Source organism: Kwoniella shivajii, chromosome 2 (genome assembly GCF_035658355.1).
Source record: "Kwoniella shivajii chromosome 2, complete sequence".
NCBI lineage: Eukaryota > Fungi > Basidiomycota > Tremellomycetes > Tremellales > Cryptococcaceae > Kwoniella > Kwoniella shivajii.
The window spans coordinates 23,127-40,910 of NC_085909.1; the positions used below are offsets into that span (position 1 = coordinate 23,127).

Below are 17,784 nucleotides of genomic sequence, written 5' to 3' on the forward strand. Positions count from 1 at the left end.
CACTATTCAGATCAATCATTCACAAACTCAAAGAGTCACACACTACACCATGTCAGCTCAGGAAGATATCCGAAAAGCCGAAGAGAGCATCAACTCTGCCCAAGCTAGGACTGGATCCGGCCAATCTCAAAGCGATTCAAGTGAGTCAACTGTCGTGCATTTGTACTGTCCTAACCCATATATCAGCTGTGGATTCCGGTGTAAACGAAAATGTCACTTCCCAGTTTCCGGGTTCTACCGTCCAGGTTGGAGGAACTAAAAGGGGAGATAATCCCGTCATCCCTGATGAAGAAGGTGGGGAAAAGAGTAAAGTGACTGGCAGGTGTGTTTCCTCTACTTGCTGAAATGCAGGCCGCCGTCATGTCAGCAAATCCGCTAATGGCTAAATAATCCCTTTAGGCAAACCCGCGCAAACGATTTTGAAGGCGAAGGTGGACCAGAAGACAAAGTCGCAGCTGCTGAAAATGACAGACCCGGTGATCAAGATGTCACTGGGAACATTCGATCATGATCGACGAGTAGCCATTACTTATGTAATTTAGCGATGGTGGAACCGAATGAAATAAATGCACAAGGTTCATACTTTGCAGAGCTATTGAGACATCTGTAAGGTGTGTTCGTATGTTAATCAGAAAACACATCCCTGCGTTCCAATATCAGGGGTATCTAGTTCATTTCTACGCATATAATGGGCGACTACGAATATGGAATTTCAAGTGGAATAATGATACAATATTAAGCAGAAAACATGCGAGCAATTCCTCACTTTCCTGTATACCAGACGACATGTGAGTCCCGTACGAAGAGGGGACTTGGGTGAGAGTGACATTCAACATACTGTCTTTCACCGTATATGTATGACTATATCTCATTCTCTGCTCTTTCCCTGGCCTTTGCACTCAACCGAGTCATCTCTTGTTCTATTGCCTTTTTGCCTTCTTGAGACAATTTTGGTCGACCGTCCTCGTAGTCAGCCTCGAAGAACCGAGACTGATGGCTGTTTTGCGTGGCAAATCATTAGCAGGTCGCGGACGCTTGAGGCTGCACTGGCCGAATATTGACTTACTCTTCCCCTTTTGCTTTTCTCGCAGCTGCTTTATCCCTTTGCTGCTGCTCGATGACCTGTTTCTGTCTAGTAGCTTCTCCCCAATTTTTTCCCACCAATTGCTGAGTAACGGGGTCCCATAATCTACGTGACTCCTGCTCATCCTGTTCTTCAAGCGGTCGAACGTCTTTGGGAATGAGGGCAAGGAGATCGAGATCGAGCAGGGTTTTCCATTCCTGTATAGGCGTAATTAAAGGTCATCAACATCATCGGAATGTGGGTGGCTGAGTATGGGATAGGCGAATGATAAATGCGTCGATTCATGTGTAATGTGAAGATGGAACGCAAACGCATATCTCCAAGAAGAGTGGAAGACACACCTTAGAACCTTTCAGCTTATATCTAACTTCCTTCATCCAGCTTCCCTCTACATTCGCGACAATCTTGTCTGCCGGTACTTGCTTTGGCTTTGTCCAACCTTCTTCAAGCTCATTGCCAACTATGTATCTATAAATGACACCATCCAACAAGAATCTGGGTTTACCGATCCACGACTATCCATGACGCATACTGTTAGCATTTATGCGTGGGCGGCGCACCAACGAGGAATGAAAGCTCACCTCGTCTTTGTAATCTATCAAAGCACGTAATTTCGTTTTTGATTTCTCTCCTCCTCGGCAGTTTATTTGGATCTGGTCGCTTATGGTTCCATAATATGACCCCTTTAGGATACCATTCACAGAAGCGGAAGGATGCGTGATTTGATATTCCTGTAAAATCGAGTTAGCGATCGGCATATTCCCAACCGGTTTGAGCTGTAATAGTAGAGCTCACTTCTCCTTGTCCAGGACCTTCTCGCGCAATTTTGAGGAATATCCCTCGATTGCTTGCACCAGGCCCGACCTTTACAGCTAACGAAGACAGTCCATACCAAACGTCAGTCAGTTAATACGAATGGTGGATCGACTGATCATTAACTCACACATTCCCGATACCTTAGCTGATATTTGATCCATTCCATAACCTTCAATGCCCTTCTCAGGACACGTATAATAGTAAGCTGAGATGGGCGGATGATGTGATACTTGTTCGCACTAAATCAAAATGATACTGATTAGTGAATATCTTTGACGGCACAGACTGTCAGACCACTCACCAAGAATACCACCGTGACTTTCTCAGACTCTACTACACCCGCGTCAGGATCTGACTCTATCTCATCCCCAGGCCCAGGAATCGTTTTATTGACACTAATAGTATCGGTTGATTTGTTACCCTGCTTGTATCCTATCGCCGGGGATTTTTTTGACGCTTTGGATGACGTCGATACGAAAGAACTATTCTCACCCAGGAATGACTCAGTGAAATTTGGTCAAGACTAGGCAGACATATCTTAGCTTACCTGGCTTCACTGTTTGTCCTCCCACCGTGCTCAGGACCTAGTACAGGTGTAGTCCAACCGCTGCCACCTTGCCCACCATACGCTGGTTCTCCGGGTATAGGGACATGAATATGTGTTCTAATAACAGGTTCACCTGTTTCCTTGTCGATGACTATGGGGGGCAATCTCCAAGAACAGCGAAAGTGTTCCCCTAATATTCGGAAGTCGCCAGACATCAGCAAAATCAATTCTGGAGGTTGAGAGACTGGACGACATACCGAGAGCCGAGTTATACGGTTTTCCCAATCGCGCTCTGATGAATTTCAACTCTTTACTGAAGGAGAACCTGAGTACCGCCAGCATCCGATCTACCTCGTTATCCGAGTCACCGATACTATGTATGACGAATCTGATCAATCATGGGAACCGGGATAAGCTTAGATCGATGAAGACTCACGCAGCAAAAATATCGGCTCGATCAGCATACTGCCAATACTCGAGGTTAGGTATGGGTTCCAGGAGTGATGCTGGAAGCGAGATTCGACTTTCCGGCGAAGACATCTTAGCAGTCGCTCGATTGAAGGGACAGGAGAATTACATACAGGTTGGCGACATCTTTCACGCCCATCAACCTACAGAGAAAGATCAGCAGGCATCAACAGCTAAGGCACATCATGGCTTACTTCTTCATTAAGCCCAACAACACTTTCATCTTACTCTCTTCTCCACCGTTTCCCACCTCTGGCAAGGTAGCTGGCGCTCCGCTTTCATCGGTGAATTGATGCAGGCCTGTTGTGTTGTGCATGTATGGGTGGCCATGATTAGGCGCAAAGGAGGAAGAGAATCAGGCAAAGGAGTGGAAGATAAGAAGGGGTGATGAGTCAGATGAAAACCAAGCGGATTTTGCGGGAAAAGGAGTTTGACGCAGGACACGGATCATAAAAAGGAAGGAACGTTCGTTCGTTTTCGTTCGTTAGCTGATTGATCTTTCCTTTGAGATCACACAAGAAGGGCTGCATTGGTCTCGCAATGCCATGCTACATGGGCATTGATGAAAGCTAGATCGAGCGAATGAGTCACAGACTGGAATATGAGGGATACCCAGTGAACCTCCGTGGAGTGTTCTGATAAATACACCATTACTGAAAATTCCAACTCCAGCCATCACCACGATTTCAGAACGCGGCGATTGAGTTCGCGCTCATCGTGATGATCTGCTCCTCTGCCCACTATGCGGATAAACATTCTATCTTACAGGCCAGGACGATCGGTATACTTTCGGGCATGCATAGCTGGCCAGCACTGAGGAAACGGGATGAACTCACTCGTATCGTCATCTGTTGGAACATCTACCGCTTTATCCTTCTTGGATAAGCTCATAATGGCTCTCTAACGAGTGTGTAAGAAACGGAGAACGAGTAGATCGGGGAGGGGGGTGAAGTAGTTGAGTGTTTCCTGCCGCCTTGGCTTGACGATATGATATATGATCTTACAATGTTGTTATAATAATGAATGTATTGTAAACAGTGGATATAAATGTGTTTTGATGCATTCCAATATCTCATCTCTTATCATGCTTTTGGTATATATTGGATGGCGTACAGAAAAATAGTGACGTCGTACCATTCCCATTCCCGTGTTCAAGGTACTAACGGGGGGTAGCAATTACAGAATGAGATGGGGGCAAAGTAGAAAGGCCATAACGCCATAACGCCGAGTACTGATGGCGCCGTGTCCGAAGACTGTGGCACTTTTCAATCAACGAAGAGAGGAGGTGGAGGTCTATTTTCTATCATGTTATCAGAAGTTTCATTTTCATAACAAACAAGTCATCTAGTGGTCATCACAATCTACCCTTGATCTGCTCGTGCGTCAGATATCTGCCTCTCACCGGATCTCTCTTCATCAGTGACCCATCGTACAAGGATATTATATGTCACGGGGCGGTTTCAGAGGCCGGGGTAGAGGAGGAGGCGGTGGCGATAGAGGTATGCCTCCAGGCGGGTTCGGCACTTTCTCTAGGCAAGAATGGACAGACGCCATGCAGAACATGAAGACAGATCCACAATACAAAGGTGTACTATATCCAGTACGTCTTACTGATCTCAGAGCATATTACTCGTGGTCAATGGAAGTGTGCAGCTGATAGGGGTATCCTGAATCAGAGACTGGAACATATCAACATAGCATATCTATCCGGTCCAGACGACCTTGAAGACCTAGCAATGTCGCATTCAATCTCACTCAACTCTACACTTGTGACTGGGAAGGCCATCGGCACAGTGGAAGCCTTGCGACCGGCTGGAGCATCTCCAGCATGGAGAATCACGGGTGAGAGGAAGGTAGTCGGGATTGGTGAGTCAGGTGTTCTTGTTGCTGGCTTTATCCGAATGACTCAGATCACGGAAATATCGTTGACTCTGTATATCCATGACTTCCTTTAGAGATCGAATCATACTCAGATCGTTTCAATCCACCGTCATCATCCGGTCCTTCCAAACTGGATCCTGTCGCTTTGAAGTTGGATCCATCGATGTTTCCACCTTCTTTATGGGCAGAATACTTTGATGGTGCAGGCCAGAAGGCTAAAAGCAGTGAGCAATCAACCTGATTGATGCAATCAAGACGCTGACAGACACATCATTCCGTCTGATTAGGACCAAAGAAGAAACGGAAGCTTGAAGATCTCGACAAAGATGGTGACGAGAATGCGGAACATCAGGTATGTCTTCTTCCGTCATTCAGTTTTACCCTTTCTTCTGCTCTTCACAACGGTACTTCTCTTCGCCTCTTCTGCCACTATCCCTCAATATATCGAAACTAAAATTAGTCTTATTCCCTAAATCATATCGACCTGAGCGCCCATAAGCTCACGCACTTTATCCTTGTTCCGTAGGAAACACCTCCGCCATCGTCTGACGAGGACTTCGATTTTGACGAAGAAGAGGAGGAAGATCATCAAGATTATGATGCTAATTATTTCGATAACGGAGAAGGGGACGATGATAGTGGCGGTGATGAAGGTGAGCCGCCTTTCCAAGGATAACCCACTTTGTGTCACAAGCTTCTTTCTATTCCAGACTCCCTCCTGCTCTCTGCATCAATCCAAGACCAACGCTGACGTCGCTTCTATACCAGCTGAAGATGGAGGAGGCGGTTATGACGATTGATAATTCTCTGAAATGCCCCCTGAAACGACCTTCATTTTCGACGGCTTCCCGAATCAACGAATAACGACTTAATGAAATTATATGCATTTTCGACATTTTTTGGTAATATTGACTATTCTGCATCATATGGGTTTATTCAGGTTTTAGATTGTACACTTGAACCTAGCTGTATGAGATTTATCGCATACGGCAAACTCTTCCTCAATCTACACATCCACATCCCAATCATCTACCCCGTGTCCGGTACTGAGGTTGATCTGGTTCTTTGGCGTGACAGGTCGTGAAGGTGCTTTCATGATTGGAGCTACGGGAGTAGCTGCTCTGGACGGCCTGGCAGAAGAGGAACTGGAGCCAGAATTTGCTCCCCAGGTAGTGGTTGAACTTCCGGCTACCACACTTGCAGCTGTACTTGTACTTGATTTCCCCCAAGCTCCACCGAGATTAGTGACAAGACGAGAGTGAGGTGCAGGTACAGAAGAGGGGTTGACGGCTGAACTGAGTAAAGGATTGGGTAATCGAGTATCAACTCTGCGACGAATCTGCACGGAGCGGTTGGGCTCCTGATCAATTAGCTCCCGAGTAAGCCGGTAATGTTCAGCCAGGGCCATAACGAAGGTTCGTTTAGCGGGGGGCACTAACGGAATGTATGGTCAGCTTCTAAAGTACATGTACGACGGAAAAGATCAAATCCATATGATACATACTGTGAGGTAGTACCATACTTTGTCTGGCACCGGCGATAAATTCATCAAAAGTGCCTTCTACCATTTTGACGAAACCATGATTCTGGGTCGCAAAATTCTTCAACTCGTCGTCGTATGTTTCCAATCCTCGCTCGTTTGGTTTGATGCCCAGAGCATCGGCCAGTCTGGCATTTCTTTGTCTGACGGCGCATTCTGAATTACATCTCAGCTGTTCAACCTCTCTTGATCGAGGATTAACCGTTGAAGCTCCACACGAGGTTCTTGCCTGAAGGTGTCCGCAAGCACAAGACTGGGTTACAATAGCTTGACAGGCATCATTCTCTGGACATTTGGCGGGAGCATGACATGTTGCAGTACAGGGATGTTTACATATTCGTTTTGGCTTTCCACAGATTTGATTGCAGGATTCACATTCACCAGGTCGATGGCACAATTTAGTACATTTGTGGTAACCACATCCTAAAAGCTCTCCACATTGTTGACCGCAAGAAACTCGATCTTGAGAACATCGTATGTGCTTGACGAGCGGATCTTTACCGCAAGCGCAAGGTTTGTCGGTGAGATATGGGCACGGAGGACATTCGGGGTTTTCGTGACAAGAATGTGGGGATTTGGGATGACCGCAAGCCGGTGCCGGACGGTCGCAAGGATAAGGACAATTGATGATGGTACCGCTAAGATGTTTCATGAATCATGACTGAATCAGTAGGTCTAGCAACCATTGAAAATACCTTATGCTTACCAAGCGACGGGAGGATAAACAATGGTATTTCCGCAGTGGCAGATTAACTGAAGATATCTTGGTCAGTGCACATGACAGCGATCGTTACTGGGATACTCACCTCATCATACGAAGCCTGAAGACATCTTCCGCACGGACCTTTGTGATCTGGTTTGGGACAAGTATGCAGCCCACAGCTGAGCATTTTCCCGCAAGTCAGATGACATTTATGTAGATCATCCTCAATCAATTGATTATAATCATCGTTCCGCTGTTTTTTGCTTCGGAAGGCCTGTTCCCACAACGGGCAACATAGACGACCGCATTCGTGTCGCCCACAGCTATGAGATTCGGTATTTAGCAGAAAACACACAACAGTAAACAACAAATGATGTCTCACCTTCTTAACGCCTTGCACACTCGTTCGCAGGTTATCTCTCCTTCGCCACTTTCCATTCTTTCCCTCAAAATATCGCATGGAACAAGCAGTTGACTCTGACCACATCTGCACTGTCTAACTACTTCCTCGTGACAGGGTGGACAGGCGCCTGTATGGCATCTTTTGGGGCATGGATGACCGCATGGTCGACTTTTTGGGCATTGCAACGCACAAGTTGGTATGGGTGCAACACAATCTTTTCGAATAATACCAAGCGAAGAAAGCGGGGTAACACCGCAAGCACAACGCGTGATTACGTCAGGAGAAAGTGGACAGTGAAGCGGGTGAATTGGGTGAGGATGACACGTCTAGGATTGTTGATCAGCAGTAGCTCGTTCAGCCAATGAACGGTATGATTGGCCCTCGGACAGTGAACTCACTTCTTTACAAGGATGTATACCGCAATCGAAAAGCCTCTCGCACGCTTTACCACAATCGTATTTGCCCCACCATATCCGCTCCTCCCCATCTGGGTCTAGGCCTTTACATACTTTTTCATCCTTCCGACCCCATCCACACTCTACGTTTTTTTGATCCTGACCACAATAACAGCTAGCAGTCTCCCTCTCTTCGCAAGGTTTGCAGACGTCGTAGTGACAAAGCTGCTCGCACTCATGATCTTTATTCCCACAATCCAGCTGATGACCACAGGGTTCATCGCAAACAGGTGAAAGAGCAGCGTTATTAGAAGTGGCAGCGGAACATTTGACCGTAAGCGGGGTATGATGAGACGGACATGGCACGACGAGAGCTACTTGACAAGGTGGACAAGGACCTGGATGACACGGTCTATAGGTTTAAAGAGAGTTAGATACCGAGACAGTCTAAAAAGTCGAAATGCAGCTCACAGTGGACAAGGGTGAGAACACTTTGGACGTTTCCTTGCGCAACTGTCGTTACACGAGTGGGGGGCCGAGGTCGAAGTGGGAGGATGGGTTAAACGACCACAGAAACATCTATAAGAGTGTGAGCACATATGCATCTAGGTCATAAATGTGGAATGAGACTCACCTATAGCCAGCTACTCTGTCGGCTCTTCGCTTTTGACAACCTGGACATCTCCAAGCGATATCACCATCTTTACCAGTATCTACTGCTTTTCTCTCCTCATCCATCAGACTTCTACTGGACCAGTCTTTTATACAGTCGAGGTGAAACGGAGTGTAGCAAGCCGAATAATAGTTGGAAGTCGAGGTGGAACCGGTGATTGGGTTTGGTTGTGAGGTAACAGATGAGGACGGCTCAGGAGCATGATCTGGGGGAAGACATGACCAAACATGTTGACTTGGCGTAATGGAATTGAAGCACTGTACACGATCTTAGTATTCCACCGGTGATACGACGAAGACAGAGTGCTCACGATGGGGCATTCTAAGAATGGTCGCTGCTTCAACCCTCTGATCAATCTGGATACTAAGTCATCCGGCTCATCCTTTTTTACCTTCCTTTCACCGTTGACCTTCTTGACGATCTCATTCTTGTGAGCGGTCTTTCCTTCTGCTGAACTACGAGAAGCCGTCTTTGACAATTTAGTGGTTTGTTGAAAAGCAGCTCTTCTTCCAGAAACAGCTGCTTGTGAGGGAGCTGAATTTGATCCACTTGGGTTAGTACGACTTTGTTTTTCTCCCTGTGGCTTGTTCTTCTTTGGTCGAGCTCCATGTACGGATTGTCCGCTATTCGAACTCCCGTTGCCGGGGTGATCTATATCAGAAGTCAAGAGCGCGGCGCCAGGAGTAAAGGGACATGCCGCTGCATCGAGAGCAGCTGGTCGCTGGAGCTGAGGTGGTTTGGACGATGCGGTGTGTCTGTTATGACTGTTCGCTGGCGACGGATAAGTAGCCGAATTTGGTGGGCGAGGGTGAGCTTGATTGCTGTCAACTGCTGATCGGCCTCTACGGTCAGCACTGCTCTCGGTAAGATTATTCGTGTGAATAACATTGGAATTATAGCGAGGAAGATGTAGTGATTCTTACCAGGTTTATGCTGAATACTCTTCTGGCGAGATTGAGCTATCCCGCCTCCAGTCGAGCTCGATTGTATTAATTCTCCTACCCGACCGCTAGTATGTCTGCTGTGCCCGACCTTCGCCCTGTCGTGATTGTTTCCGTTCTGTGATTTAGCATTACCGCTGTTACCATTTCTGGAGATACGCTGTTGCTTCGTGCTATGAGCTCGGTTGTTGGTTGCTTGTGTGGCGAGGTATGCGCCATCACCCGGTTGAGGAGATGAAGCGGCCAAGAGAGCAGAGCCGTTGCCACCATTCTGATCCATTTGTTGGGAAGGGCGCAAGGGTGCGTTTGAAGCTAAAAGCTCAGCCATCTAATGCGAAAGAAGGGGCAGAGATAAAGGTGTTTGTCGTGTCTTGGGGACTCGCTATTCCCCTCTTTGATGATAAATCTGAAATGAAAAGGAAAAGATGTAGAGGAAGAGATGAGATATAAATTAGGGAGGAAAGGGGCATCGGGTGGCAAAGTAAAAGTTATATGATGACGTGGAATATTTCCAATTTGAGATGGGATTTAGACATGGTGGTGAAAGAGTTCATGAGTTATATACCCTTGTATAACACGAAATAACTGATATCTTGTCAGAACAAACCAACGACTATCGTCAACTATGGGAAAGCCACTCTTCAACACCTCTCGGTGAGTATTCTTATACCGGTCATCAGTTAAAAAGGGGATCAGTAGCTGACTCTTGTGAATTCACTTCACAGACTGCAAGGGAAAACCGGTACGGCAATAGCACGCACCTTTCTAAATGCCATACATCTGCTTACTTTCATCTTCAGCCGTCATCACCGGAGCCAGTGGAGGTATTGGTGAAGCGACGGCTATTCTTTTGGCCAGAGCAGGATGTCATATCGTGCTTCTTGCTCGCCGACAGGCAGCTTTGGAAGAGGTAGCCCAAAAGTGCAGAACTGAAGGCGGTGATGGTATAAAGGTATTAGCGAAAACTCTCGACGTCAACGACAGAGAAGCCGTAGAGAGACTCGTACCGGAACTTAGAGAAGCGGGATTCGAGTCGTTTGATATGTAAGTTCACTGACCTTTGCCTCTTTATACCAAGCTCATTCTGTCCCACTGCTGAACTCTCGTGAAGCTTGATCAATAACGCTGGCGGTGCTGTAGGCAAAGAACAGGTCGGCGGTAAGTATGCCGCTACTCGATAATCGAAAGCCTCGCTGATCGCGTGTGCACTAGACTTGAGTATGTGCTCCCCTGGTTTCATGTCGAGGAAGACGATGTCTGACATTTAACAGGCTTATCTGACATTGACTTTATGATATCCACGAACTGTAAGTGATATGCTCATGCCGTGCAAATCACGAGTTGAGTGTGTTTGATACAGTGGTCTCACTCATGCAATTGAGTCAGACCTTTGTGAACGAGATGAAGAAGGCGGATTCAGGTGTACGTGCTGAGTAGCTTCTGATTTCAAATCGGTACTAATCAGTCATCAAATTAGCATATCATCAATATTGGTTCACTCGCGGGTCGGGAAGCGTATGTCGGAGGTTCAGTATACTGTGCGGTCAAGCAGTGAGTTCGATTTATCCAAAAATGGTCATACCTCCGCTTATTCTCTTCTCTCAGTGCTGTGAAAGCTTTCACCACATCGCTCATGAAAGAGCTTGTGGCAACGGGAATACGTGTCACCGAGGTTGCTCCTGGCTTTGTGGAGACAAACTTCTCAGTCACCCGTTTCAGAGGTGATGCAGAAGCAGCTGCTAAAGTCTACGAGGGATTTCAACCCCGTAAGTATCCAAAATTCACTGATTCAGTAGACAATGACTGATAACCTGTCAATTCGCAGTGACCCCGTGAGCTGCATCTCACCATCCGTGATCGTGACTTACTAATGGTGATACTCAGTGAGGATATTGCGGAAGAGATTGTCTGGTGTGCCTTACGTCCTTCGCATGTACAAATTGCGGAACTATGTAAGTCCTCCACTTCTACATATTTCTTCTCGGGCATGTTAGAGCCTTATCATCATATCTCGACCGTCGCTGAACCGTCGCAGACGTCCTTCCTTCCGCACAGGGCAGTGCGACTATCATCGCTCGGAAGTCTTAACTTCCTCACTTCACGGAACGACAGACTACCCTCTCACATATAGATTACAATGCATTAGAGTCTTTAGATGAACAAGAAATTAGATGAACAAGAATTTTACAGTGTCTACCAATTGTTCCGGGTCATGCCCCAGTGGTATTATCTCTATGACCTCCTGATTGCGCTTTACAGTACAAGAGGAAAAGCTCTTCCTATCTCCTTAGGTAAAAACACCTTTGAAGGGCTCGTCTCGGTGCGGAATTGACTAGTATTTTTGTTGATAGCCATAGGCTAAGGTAACGTCTGGATCGGGAACATTGAAGTACGAAGAATCGCTTCGATCATCGGTGTAAGCTTCAATATACGATCTACAAGTCCATTGGTCCCTGGATTTCCGGTAGTATACCTGGAAGGCGAAGTAACCTTGATCCCAGGAAAAGTCGGCGCAGGCCTGCACAGCTTCGCCTTGATCTCCGCCAAAGGTGGTTTCCTGTGGAGGAGCAAATTCCGAATCGTTGCCTATACAAATATGACAGGTCAGCATCATTAAACAGGTGATCAGACATTAGAGAAGGCTCACTTGGGTTGTTATCATTTTCAATATAACCACTGCCCAAGTGGAAGTAATAGTAAGTTACTGTATCATCTGTGGAAGGCGACACATCAGGTACTCCTGGTAGATTGGAAGGTTGGGCCCTTCTGTCTCTTCCTTTCATCTTCATACGTCGTAAAATCTGCACAGAGCGACTTGAGCTTCGATGCTGGCGGTGATCAAGGCCTGTGACCTGAACTCACTTGTTTTCGATTTGTCTGCTTGTACGCAAATGGTTTGGGCTCAGAGGCTTTGGGAGGCTGCACCGTTGTTGCCCCTAACACAGTAGCAATTAGGGTTAAGTATAGCAATTTGACTACGAACGGCTGCGGGATCATCTTGTGAGATGGATGAAAGATCTTTGACTCGACTTTGTTAATGGTTTGTATGATTATCCAGCGACTTGGGATTATCGAAAGAAAAGTCAACAAATCGTATGGCTTTTATACCTTTCTCACCACGCTCTCATGAATGTCGTCTCGAGTACAATGTGCCCATCCACTCCACTTTCACACTGAATTATGCCATTCCTAATTCATCACTTGGACTTCCAGCAATCCGATGAATGATTGAGTTTGAGAACACGAGACGCTGAAGCCAAGAACTTACCAATCGACGAGAAATGTCGAGCTATGGACTGAATGCAGATTGCCTCTCATCGTGAGACGAATTGTAACCTCGATGTCGAGTCGGATCAAACTGTCATGGCATGTCATGCTGAATTCCTGTAATGTTCTCGGCGAACATTATAGAGAACAGTATACCATTCAGATTGTGCCAAATCTTAATTCAATCAGTTTAATTCAATCCGTGTCATGACGCGCTTAGTCCGACAACATCGAAGACTTCAATACAGTCTGCAATGATGTGTGAACGGTGCATTTCCCTATTGCTGGTTATCGTTCATCAAAGTTGAAACCCAGGTTTCAAGTAATATGGACTATTTTATGATGGTTTGTGGGTTGTGTATATGGCTAAATCAAACCTACCGACACCACATTCCTGTCAAGCCTCTGATAGAATGAAAGTTCACACGGCACGGTACAATGCACTGATGAGTGCATTCATGCAGACTACCGTAAAATGCATCTTCCTGGATGGAGACTCTCCATTAGGTGACGCTTATAGGATGGAACAGAGAGATCTCATACGACGTCATCGCGCCTGTCCTTGCAGAGGTACGACCCAAATCCCTGAGATGACTGTATGCATTGACCTTTAAGCCAGGATTCATTATCCCGGATATTAGACGATGCATTACACGTTGCTGCACTTTTCATTATACTTTCGAACCCAATTATACGATATATACGATGTATACTTTTTGCTGCATCTGGAGTGCATACCCCTTTCGACCGTGACGAAAATGAAGATCTGCTAAGCACAAAGCTTATTCAGAAACCTGAACGGAAGTCTGGGATGCACAATCATAGATCAGTAAAGGAGAGCACCGTCTCAGGTAAAAGGGCATTCACTTACATCACCAAGACAACCTTCTCCGGGTAAAAGAATGTCTGAAGCGTAAACATCCAAAGCATAATACTGAATAGAGTGGATATTGTGAATGGATTGAGTGGCCTTTCGAACGGGATAGGGTCAGATTTATTGATTTTCAAGTGCAATATAAGCATATGCTCACGTTGACACCTTTGGCAAGTTCTACAGCATCATGAGCTGAGTCTACCACGTCTTTTAAGAGACCGCCACTAGCGATTGGAAGATGCAAAAGTCGATGCAAGAACCAGGAGCCATCTGTAGCTAATGATGTATGTAGACAATCAGTACTCGTACTCATACCTCTCAATGGACCAAATACCTACATTCTGATCCTTGAGACGTGATTGTGTTACCCCGGGTGCAGAGCTCGTCCATAGGGAACTTGGAGAGGTAGTAAGTGGGGCAAACCACAGTAAGTCTAGAAATGTCGTTAGCGGGATCTTTGTGACTTCCAGCATGTCCGCTCACTCGGGGGTACTAGAGCTGAAGTATCCAGGAATGATTCCGTATTTTCCATTACAAGTGTTATCGATGTCATCACAAGTGAAAGAAACATTTCCTTTATCACCGCTGACGATTCGGTCGAACAGCCCTTGAAGGGTATTTGGATCGTTGGTCTTTCCGAACCATCTTTGGAAGCTAGGCACAATATCAGCATCTGCGAAGGCTATCACTATATATTATACTTACTAGCTATCGTTACCGTATCTCCGCAAATGGTCTCTACCGTGTTCAACTAGCTTGAAAGTTTGAGCAAGACCCTCTCCAATGAGCTCCAACTGAGTAGTATTACAAGAGTTCCCCCAGACAGAGAAAGTGTTAGATGCCCCAGCAGACCATAATGTAGTGTTGGGTTTGAGAGCAGATAGAGGATCGATGGAGAGGCTTTCACTTGTGGTGCTTCGAGCCACGGGACTAGCGATTGCGAGCAAAGGAAGGCCAAGGAAGAGAGCGGATGAGAGATGAGCGAACATGGTGAAAAGAAGGATCAGTTACTGTGCTGAGGTGATCTTTTTTTCTGCATGAACACCGGACCGCTTTATATACCTTTTTGAGGTCCAGAGATATTTTTCTTCTTCTCGACGATCAACCGTTCAGAGAGGACTTCGAGGTAGAACTGGATCATCTTGTTGGTCTTTCCCTCTTTCATCAGGTACTGGGAGCTGTCATGATCAGGGTTGTGCTTGTCCTCAATAGCAGAGTCCTTGTTTCATTGTAGCTGAGAGCGATGGCGGATAAAGATGGCTCGTGGAGAGATCACTTCCATTGCGATTATTTTTCACTCGATGTCCTGAAATATACTTATTTAATTGAGCGATCTACATTGTTGATGATCTTCGGATCAGAGCGTCTTCGGCTAAGCGCATGTTCCGAATCGTTCCTCTGCAATTATGACCTGTAAATAGCTACTTCAGGTCTCTTGGAGGATGTATGAGGACCACCGGGTGACCTTTTGGGTACTCTTAAATACGGGCATGACACTAGAACAGCATCAGTTCTCAGCCGACGAGCTGCTCCTTCAAGATAGATGCAAAGCGCACAATGTAAAAGAGGGTGTCTAGAAATGATCATTTTACACTGTATTTGGTGACATGCGATGATCCAATGACCATGCAGCACTAATCGTAATCGATTCGATATTTAAGCCAAGGGCGGGGATATTGGGGATTTTCTGAAGATCCAACAATAGGCATGCACAGTTATGCTAAACCTGTGCATTTGTAGACCGTACAAGTAAGAAAGCACTAAGACAACCCACCCTGGTATCGCCAAATCCCCCGAGCTCGCTTGTTGAGTAAAGCAGAAGCCAGGAGATGGTGGTCGTCTGGGACAACAGGTAAACTCCGGTGAGGCCGGATGTGTTACAAATTGTTAAAATTGCGCGGTAGCTCGCCAGACTGTTATACTGATCTGACGTTGGAAAACAATCTTTCTTACAGCACACCGCCGCGATCTATCCTTCTTCGGCTGAGCGGCGTCCAGGCTCTCGATCGCAAGGAGGATTGTATAGTGGATGATCGCGTAGATTCATTTTTCGTGTCGTCTCGCTCATCTACTGCTTGCTTATAACAGGACTATGCGCATGGTTTACTAAAGATGCATTATTGCCGCACGCAGACATTAAGCTCAGCTGGCTTCTCCGATATGCGCACATTTGCGGGTGTGACACTTTCCCACAGCCGCGTGGTGTTGTGTCGGCTTTCTCCATATCATACAACAGCAACAGTAGCCGCTTTCGGCATCATTACATCACACAACATCCAAAACTATAAATAGATCTCTGTTCTACGTCCTGCATTTAGTCCGTCTCATCAAGAAGTCTTCGTATAATGGTTCGCCTCTCAACTCTTAGCGTCTCGCTCTCACTGCTGGTCCTTGGAGCTCTGTCTCCGTCTCTGGTTCAATCTTCGCCTATCCTTGAGCTTTCTGACTCAAACCAACTGCCTTTGAACAATCTTCTATCCTCTTTCGCTGCAGCTAAGCATGAAGTCCATCCCTCCATTCTATCTGCCTTGGACGAATATGATGATCCTGTCGATGCACTCGTTGCTCTCAAGCCGGACCTGAAGCAGATGATGGCCGAGCCTAGACTTTTGTGGATCTTTGGCGAAGAACAAACTAGGCAAGGTATTTGGATGACTGAGGGTGACAAACTTCGTTTAAGACGGGAGAATAAGAAATTTATGGACCTCACAGACAATGACTTCGGGATGGAACAGGCCCTAATGGCAGGAAAAGCTAGTGAGTCTGATTTCATGTTTCAACATTTCACCTAGCTGCCTCATCTGATACAGTGTTGTGTAGATACTCCCAGTCTGACTCATCAGAAATATGTTCGACCTGTCTTCGCTGATCTGAGGACATCCACCATGTACGATGTTCTCGCAAAAGGCACATCGTTCTTCAGCAGATATTACTACTCTGACACAGGAGTTCAGTCGGCCCGGTGGCTCCACGATCACATCGCTGACATCATCGCCAATTCTCCTGTTGGCGAATGCATCTCTCTTGAATACCATACGCATCGCTTCCCCCAACCAAGTATCATAGCACGATTTGAGCCACCAACCAGAAACTTCACTCTTCCCCTGACCATCATTGGAGCTCACCATGATTCAGCAAACTACCTTTTCCCACTGCTCCCAGCCCCAGGCGCAGACGATGATATGTCAGGATCGACCTGTATCTTGGAAGCCTTCCGGGTGTTAGCAGGAAGAGGGTATCAACCCGCTCATGGGCCCGTTGAGTTCCACTGGTACTCCGCTGAGGAAGCTGGATTACTAGGAAGTCAAGAAATTGTAGCATATAAGAAGGGAATGAACGCCAACGTTGGGGCGATGATAGAGTTTGTGAGTGCAACGAGACCACATGATACAGCGCTGCACGTGAACCACAGCTGAGAAAGATCGTCTCATTAGGATATGACTGCTTTTGTAGCTCGCAACACCACTCCTCACATCGTTCTCCTCGAGAATGACGCAGATGACAAATTGACAAATTGGGTGATCAAGCTGGCAGAGGAATATGTGGACCTCCCCGTGAATGTCTCGACGCTTGGGTATGTCAACAATCCCCTGGCTCCCCTCACCTGCTCTGAAACCTAAACTATGCTAACGGATTTTCGTACCCAAAAGCCCCGGAGCGGGTTCCGACTATATGTCCTGGACTAAGGGAGGATACCCTTCCGCTTTTGCTGCAGAAGGCGATCCCCAGGCTGGCGGACTCCCTGGTGAATTTGATAAATACGTGCATACTGCTCGCGACACGATAGACGTTGATGACGATACCGGCTACTTCTCCCTGGAGGTAAGTTGATTTTGTTGTCAGCTTGACCAGATGCTAAAACTCCTTGTGGTAGCACATGCTCGAATTTTCGAAATTGGCTGTAGCTTTTGCTGTGGAACAAGCGGGCTGGTTTGACGAGTTTACGGGAGGTGATAGCACAAAGTTGACTTGGTGATAATCCAATGGCCATGCTTGATATATATGTTATGAATAGATCTCGATAGAAAAGTATAAAATCCGTCAGCGGTCAGCGTTTTCTTCACTATCGTCTCCCAGTATTCTTGCCGTCAGCATGTATCGCGTCCCACATAAGTGAGGACATCAATAATCCAAATCCGATTTTTCGGTAATAACTCATCAGGATGCATTTTATTGAAAACCGGGCCGGCCG

At 46.5% G+C, this 17,784-nt stretch overlaps 8 protein-coding genes across 8 annotated transcripts; 4 read left to right on the plus strand and 4 right to left on the minus strand.

Annotated features, from left to right (window-relative positions):
• Window positions 1-49: 49 nt before the first annotated feature.
• On the plus strand, window positions 50-511 carry IL334_001388 (uncharacterized protein; the record flags this gene model as incomplete). Its single annotated transcript, XM_062933145.1, has 3 exons — window positions 50-140; window positions 187-322; window positions 400-511. The coding sequence occupies 3 exons, from the start codon at window positions 50-52 to the stop codon at window positions 509-511; spliced, it is 339 nt and encodes a 112-aa protein (XP_062789196.1).
• A 350-nt stretch (window positions 512-861) lies between these two features.
• On the minus strand, window positions 862-3,806 carry IL334_001389 (uncharacterized protein; the record flags this gene model as incomplete). Its single annotated transcript, XM_062933146.1, has 13 exons — window positions 862-997; window positions 1,067-1,281; window positions 1,426-1,599; window positions 1,666-1,815; window positions 1,880-1,956; window positions 2,028-2,139; window positions 2,202-2,382; window positions 2,448-2,637; window positions 2,705-2,820; window positions 2,884-2,970; window positions 3,029-3,058; window positions 3,110-3,215; window positions 3,752-3,806. The coding sequence occupies 13 exons, from the start codon at window positions 3,804-3,806 to the stop codon at window positions 862-864; spliced, it is 1,629 nt and encodes a 542-aa protein (XP_062789197.1).
• A 553-nt stretch (window positions 3,807-4,359) lies between these two features.
• IL334_001390 (uncharacterized protein) lies at window positions 4,360-5,596 on the plus strand (the record flags this gene model as incomplete). Its single annotated transcript, XM_062933147.1, has 6 exons — window positions 4,360-4,515; window positions 4,592-4,781; window positions 4,871-5,020; window positions 5,084-5,148; window positions 5,323-5,449; window positions 5,565-5,596. The coding sequence occupies 6 exons, from the start codon at window positions 4,360-4,362 to the stop codon at window positions 5,594-5,596; spliced, it is 720 nt and encodes a 239-aa protein (XP_062789198.1).
• Window positions 5,597-5,802: 206 nt separating this feature from the next.
• Window positions 5,803-9,779, minus strand: IL334_001391 (uncharacterized protein; the record flags this gene model as incomplete). The annotated part of the gene is made up of 10 exons (XM_062933148.1): window positions 5,803-6,230; window positions 6,301-6,974; window positions 7,043-7,089; window positions 7,143-7,362; window positions 7,422-7,768; window positions 7,841-8,249; window positions 8,309-8,416; window positions 8,472-8,767; window positions 8,821-9,341; window positions 9,434-9,779. The coding sequence occupies 10 exons, from the start codon at window positions 9,777-9,779 to the stop codon at window positions 5,803-5,805; spliced, it is 3,396 nt and encodes a 1,131-aa protein (XP_062789199.1).
• Window positions 9,780-10,076: 297 nt separating this feature from the next.
• IL334_001392 (uncharacterized protein) lies at window positions 10,077-11,539 on the plus strand (the record flags this gene model as incomplete). The annotated part of the gene is made up of 11 exons (XM_062933149.1): window positions 10,077-10,105; window positions 10,177-10,193; window positions 10,252-10,495; window positions 10,563-10,609; window positions 10,723-10,758; window positions 10,812-10,873; window positions 10,929-11,002; window positions 11,057-11,217; window positions 11,277-11,283; window positions 11,336-11,403; window positions 11,487-11,539. The coding sequence occupies 11 exons, from the start codon at window positions 10,077-10,079 to the stop codon at window positions 11,537-11,539; spliced, it is 798 nt and encodes a 265-aa protein (XP_062789200.1).
• A 244-nt stretch (window positions 11,540-11,783) lies between these two features.
• Window positions 11,784-12,448, minus strand: IL334_001393 (uncharacterized protein; the record flags this gene model as incomplete). Its single annotated transcript, XM_062933150.1, has 3 exons — window positions 11,784-12,037; window positions 12,099-12,252; window positions 12,314-12,448. The coding sequence occupies 3 exons, from the start codon at window positions 12,446-12,448 to the stop codon at window positions 11,784-11,786; spliced, it is 543 nt and encodes a 180-aa protein (XP_062789201.1).
• Window positions 12,449-13,500: 1,052 nt separating this feature from the next.
• Window positions 13,501-14,581, minus strand: IL334_001394 (uncharacterized protein; the record flags this gene model as incomplete). The annotated part of the gene is made up of 6 exons (XM_062933151.1): window positions 13,501-13,524; window positions 13,590-13,688; window positions 13,750-13,868; window positions 13,931-14,025; window positions 14,076-14,246; window positions 14,298-14,581. The coding sequence occupies 6 exons, from the start codon at window positions 14,579-14,581 to the stop codon at window positions 13,501-13,503; spliced, it is 792 nt and encodes a 263-aa protein (XP_062789202.1).
• A 1,356-nt stretch (window positions 14,582-15,937) lies between these two features.
• On the plus strand, window positions 15,938-17,568 carry IL334_001395 (uncharacterized protein; the record flags this gene model as incomplete). Its single annotated transcript, XM_062933152.1, has 5 exons — window positions 15,938-16,349; window positions 16,413-16,957; window positions 17,027-17,166; window positions 17,243-17,414; window positions 17,467-17,568. 5 exons carry the CDS (start codon window positions 15,938-15,940, stop codon window positions 17,566-17,568), a joined length of 1,371 nt encoding a protein of 456 aa, XP_062789203.1.
• Between the last annotated feature and the right edge of the window lie 216 nt (window positions 17,569-17,784).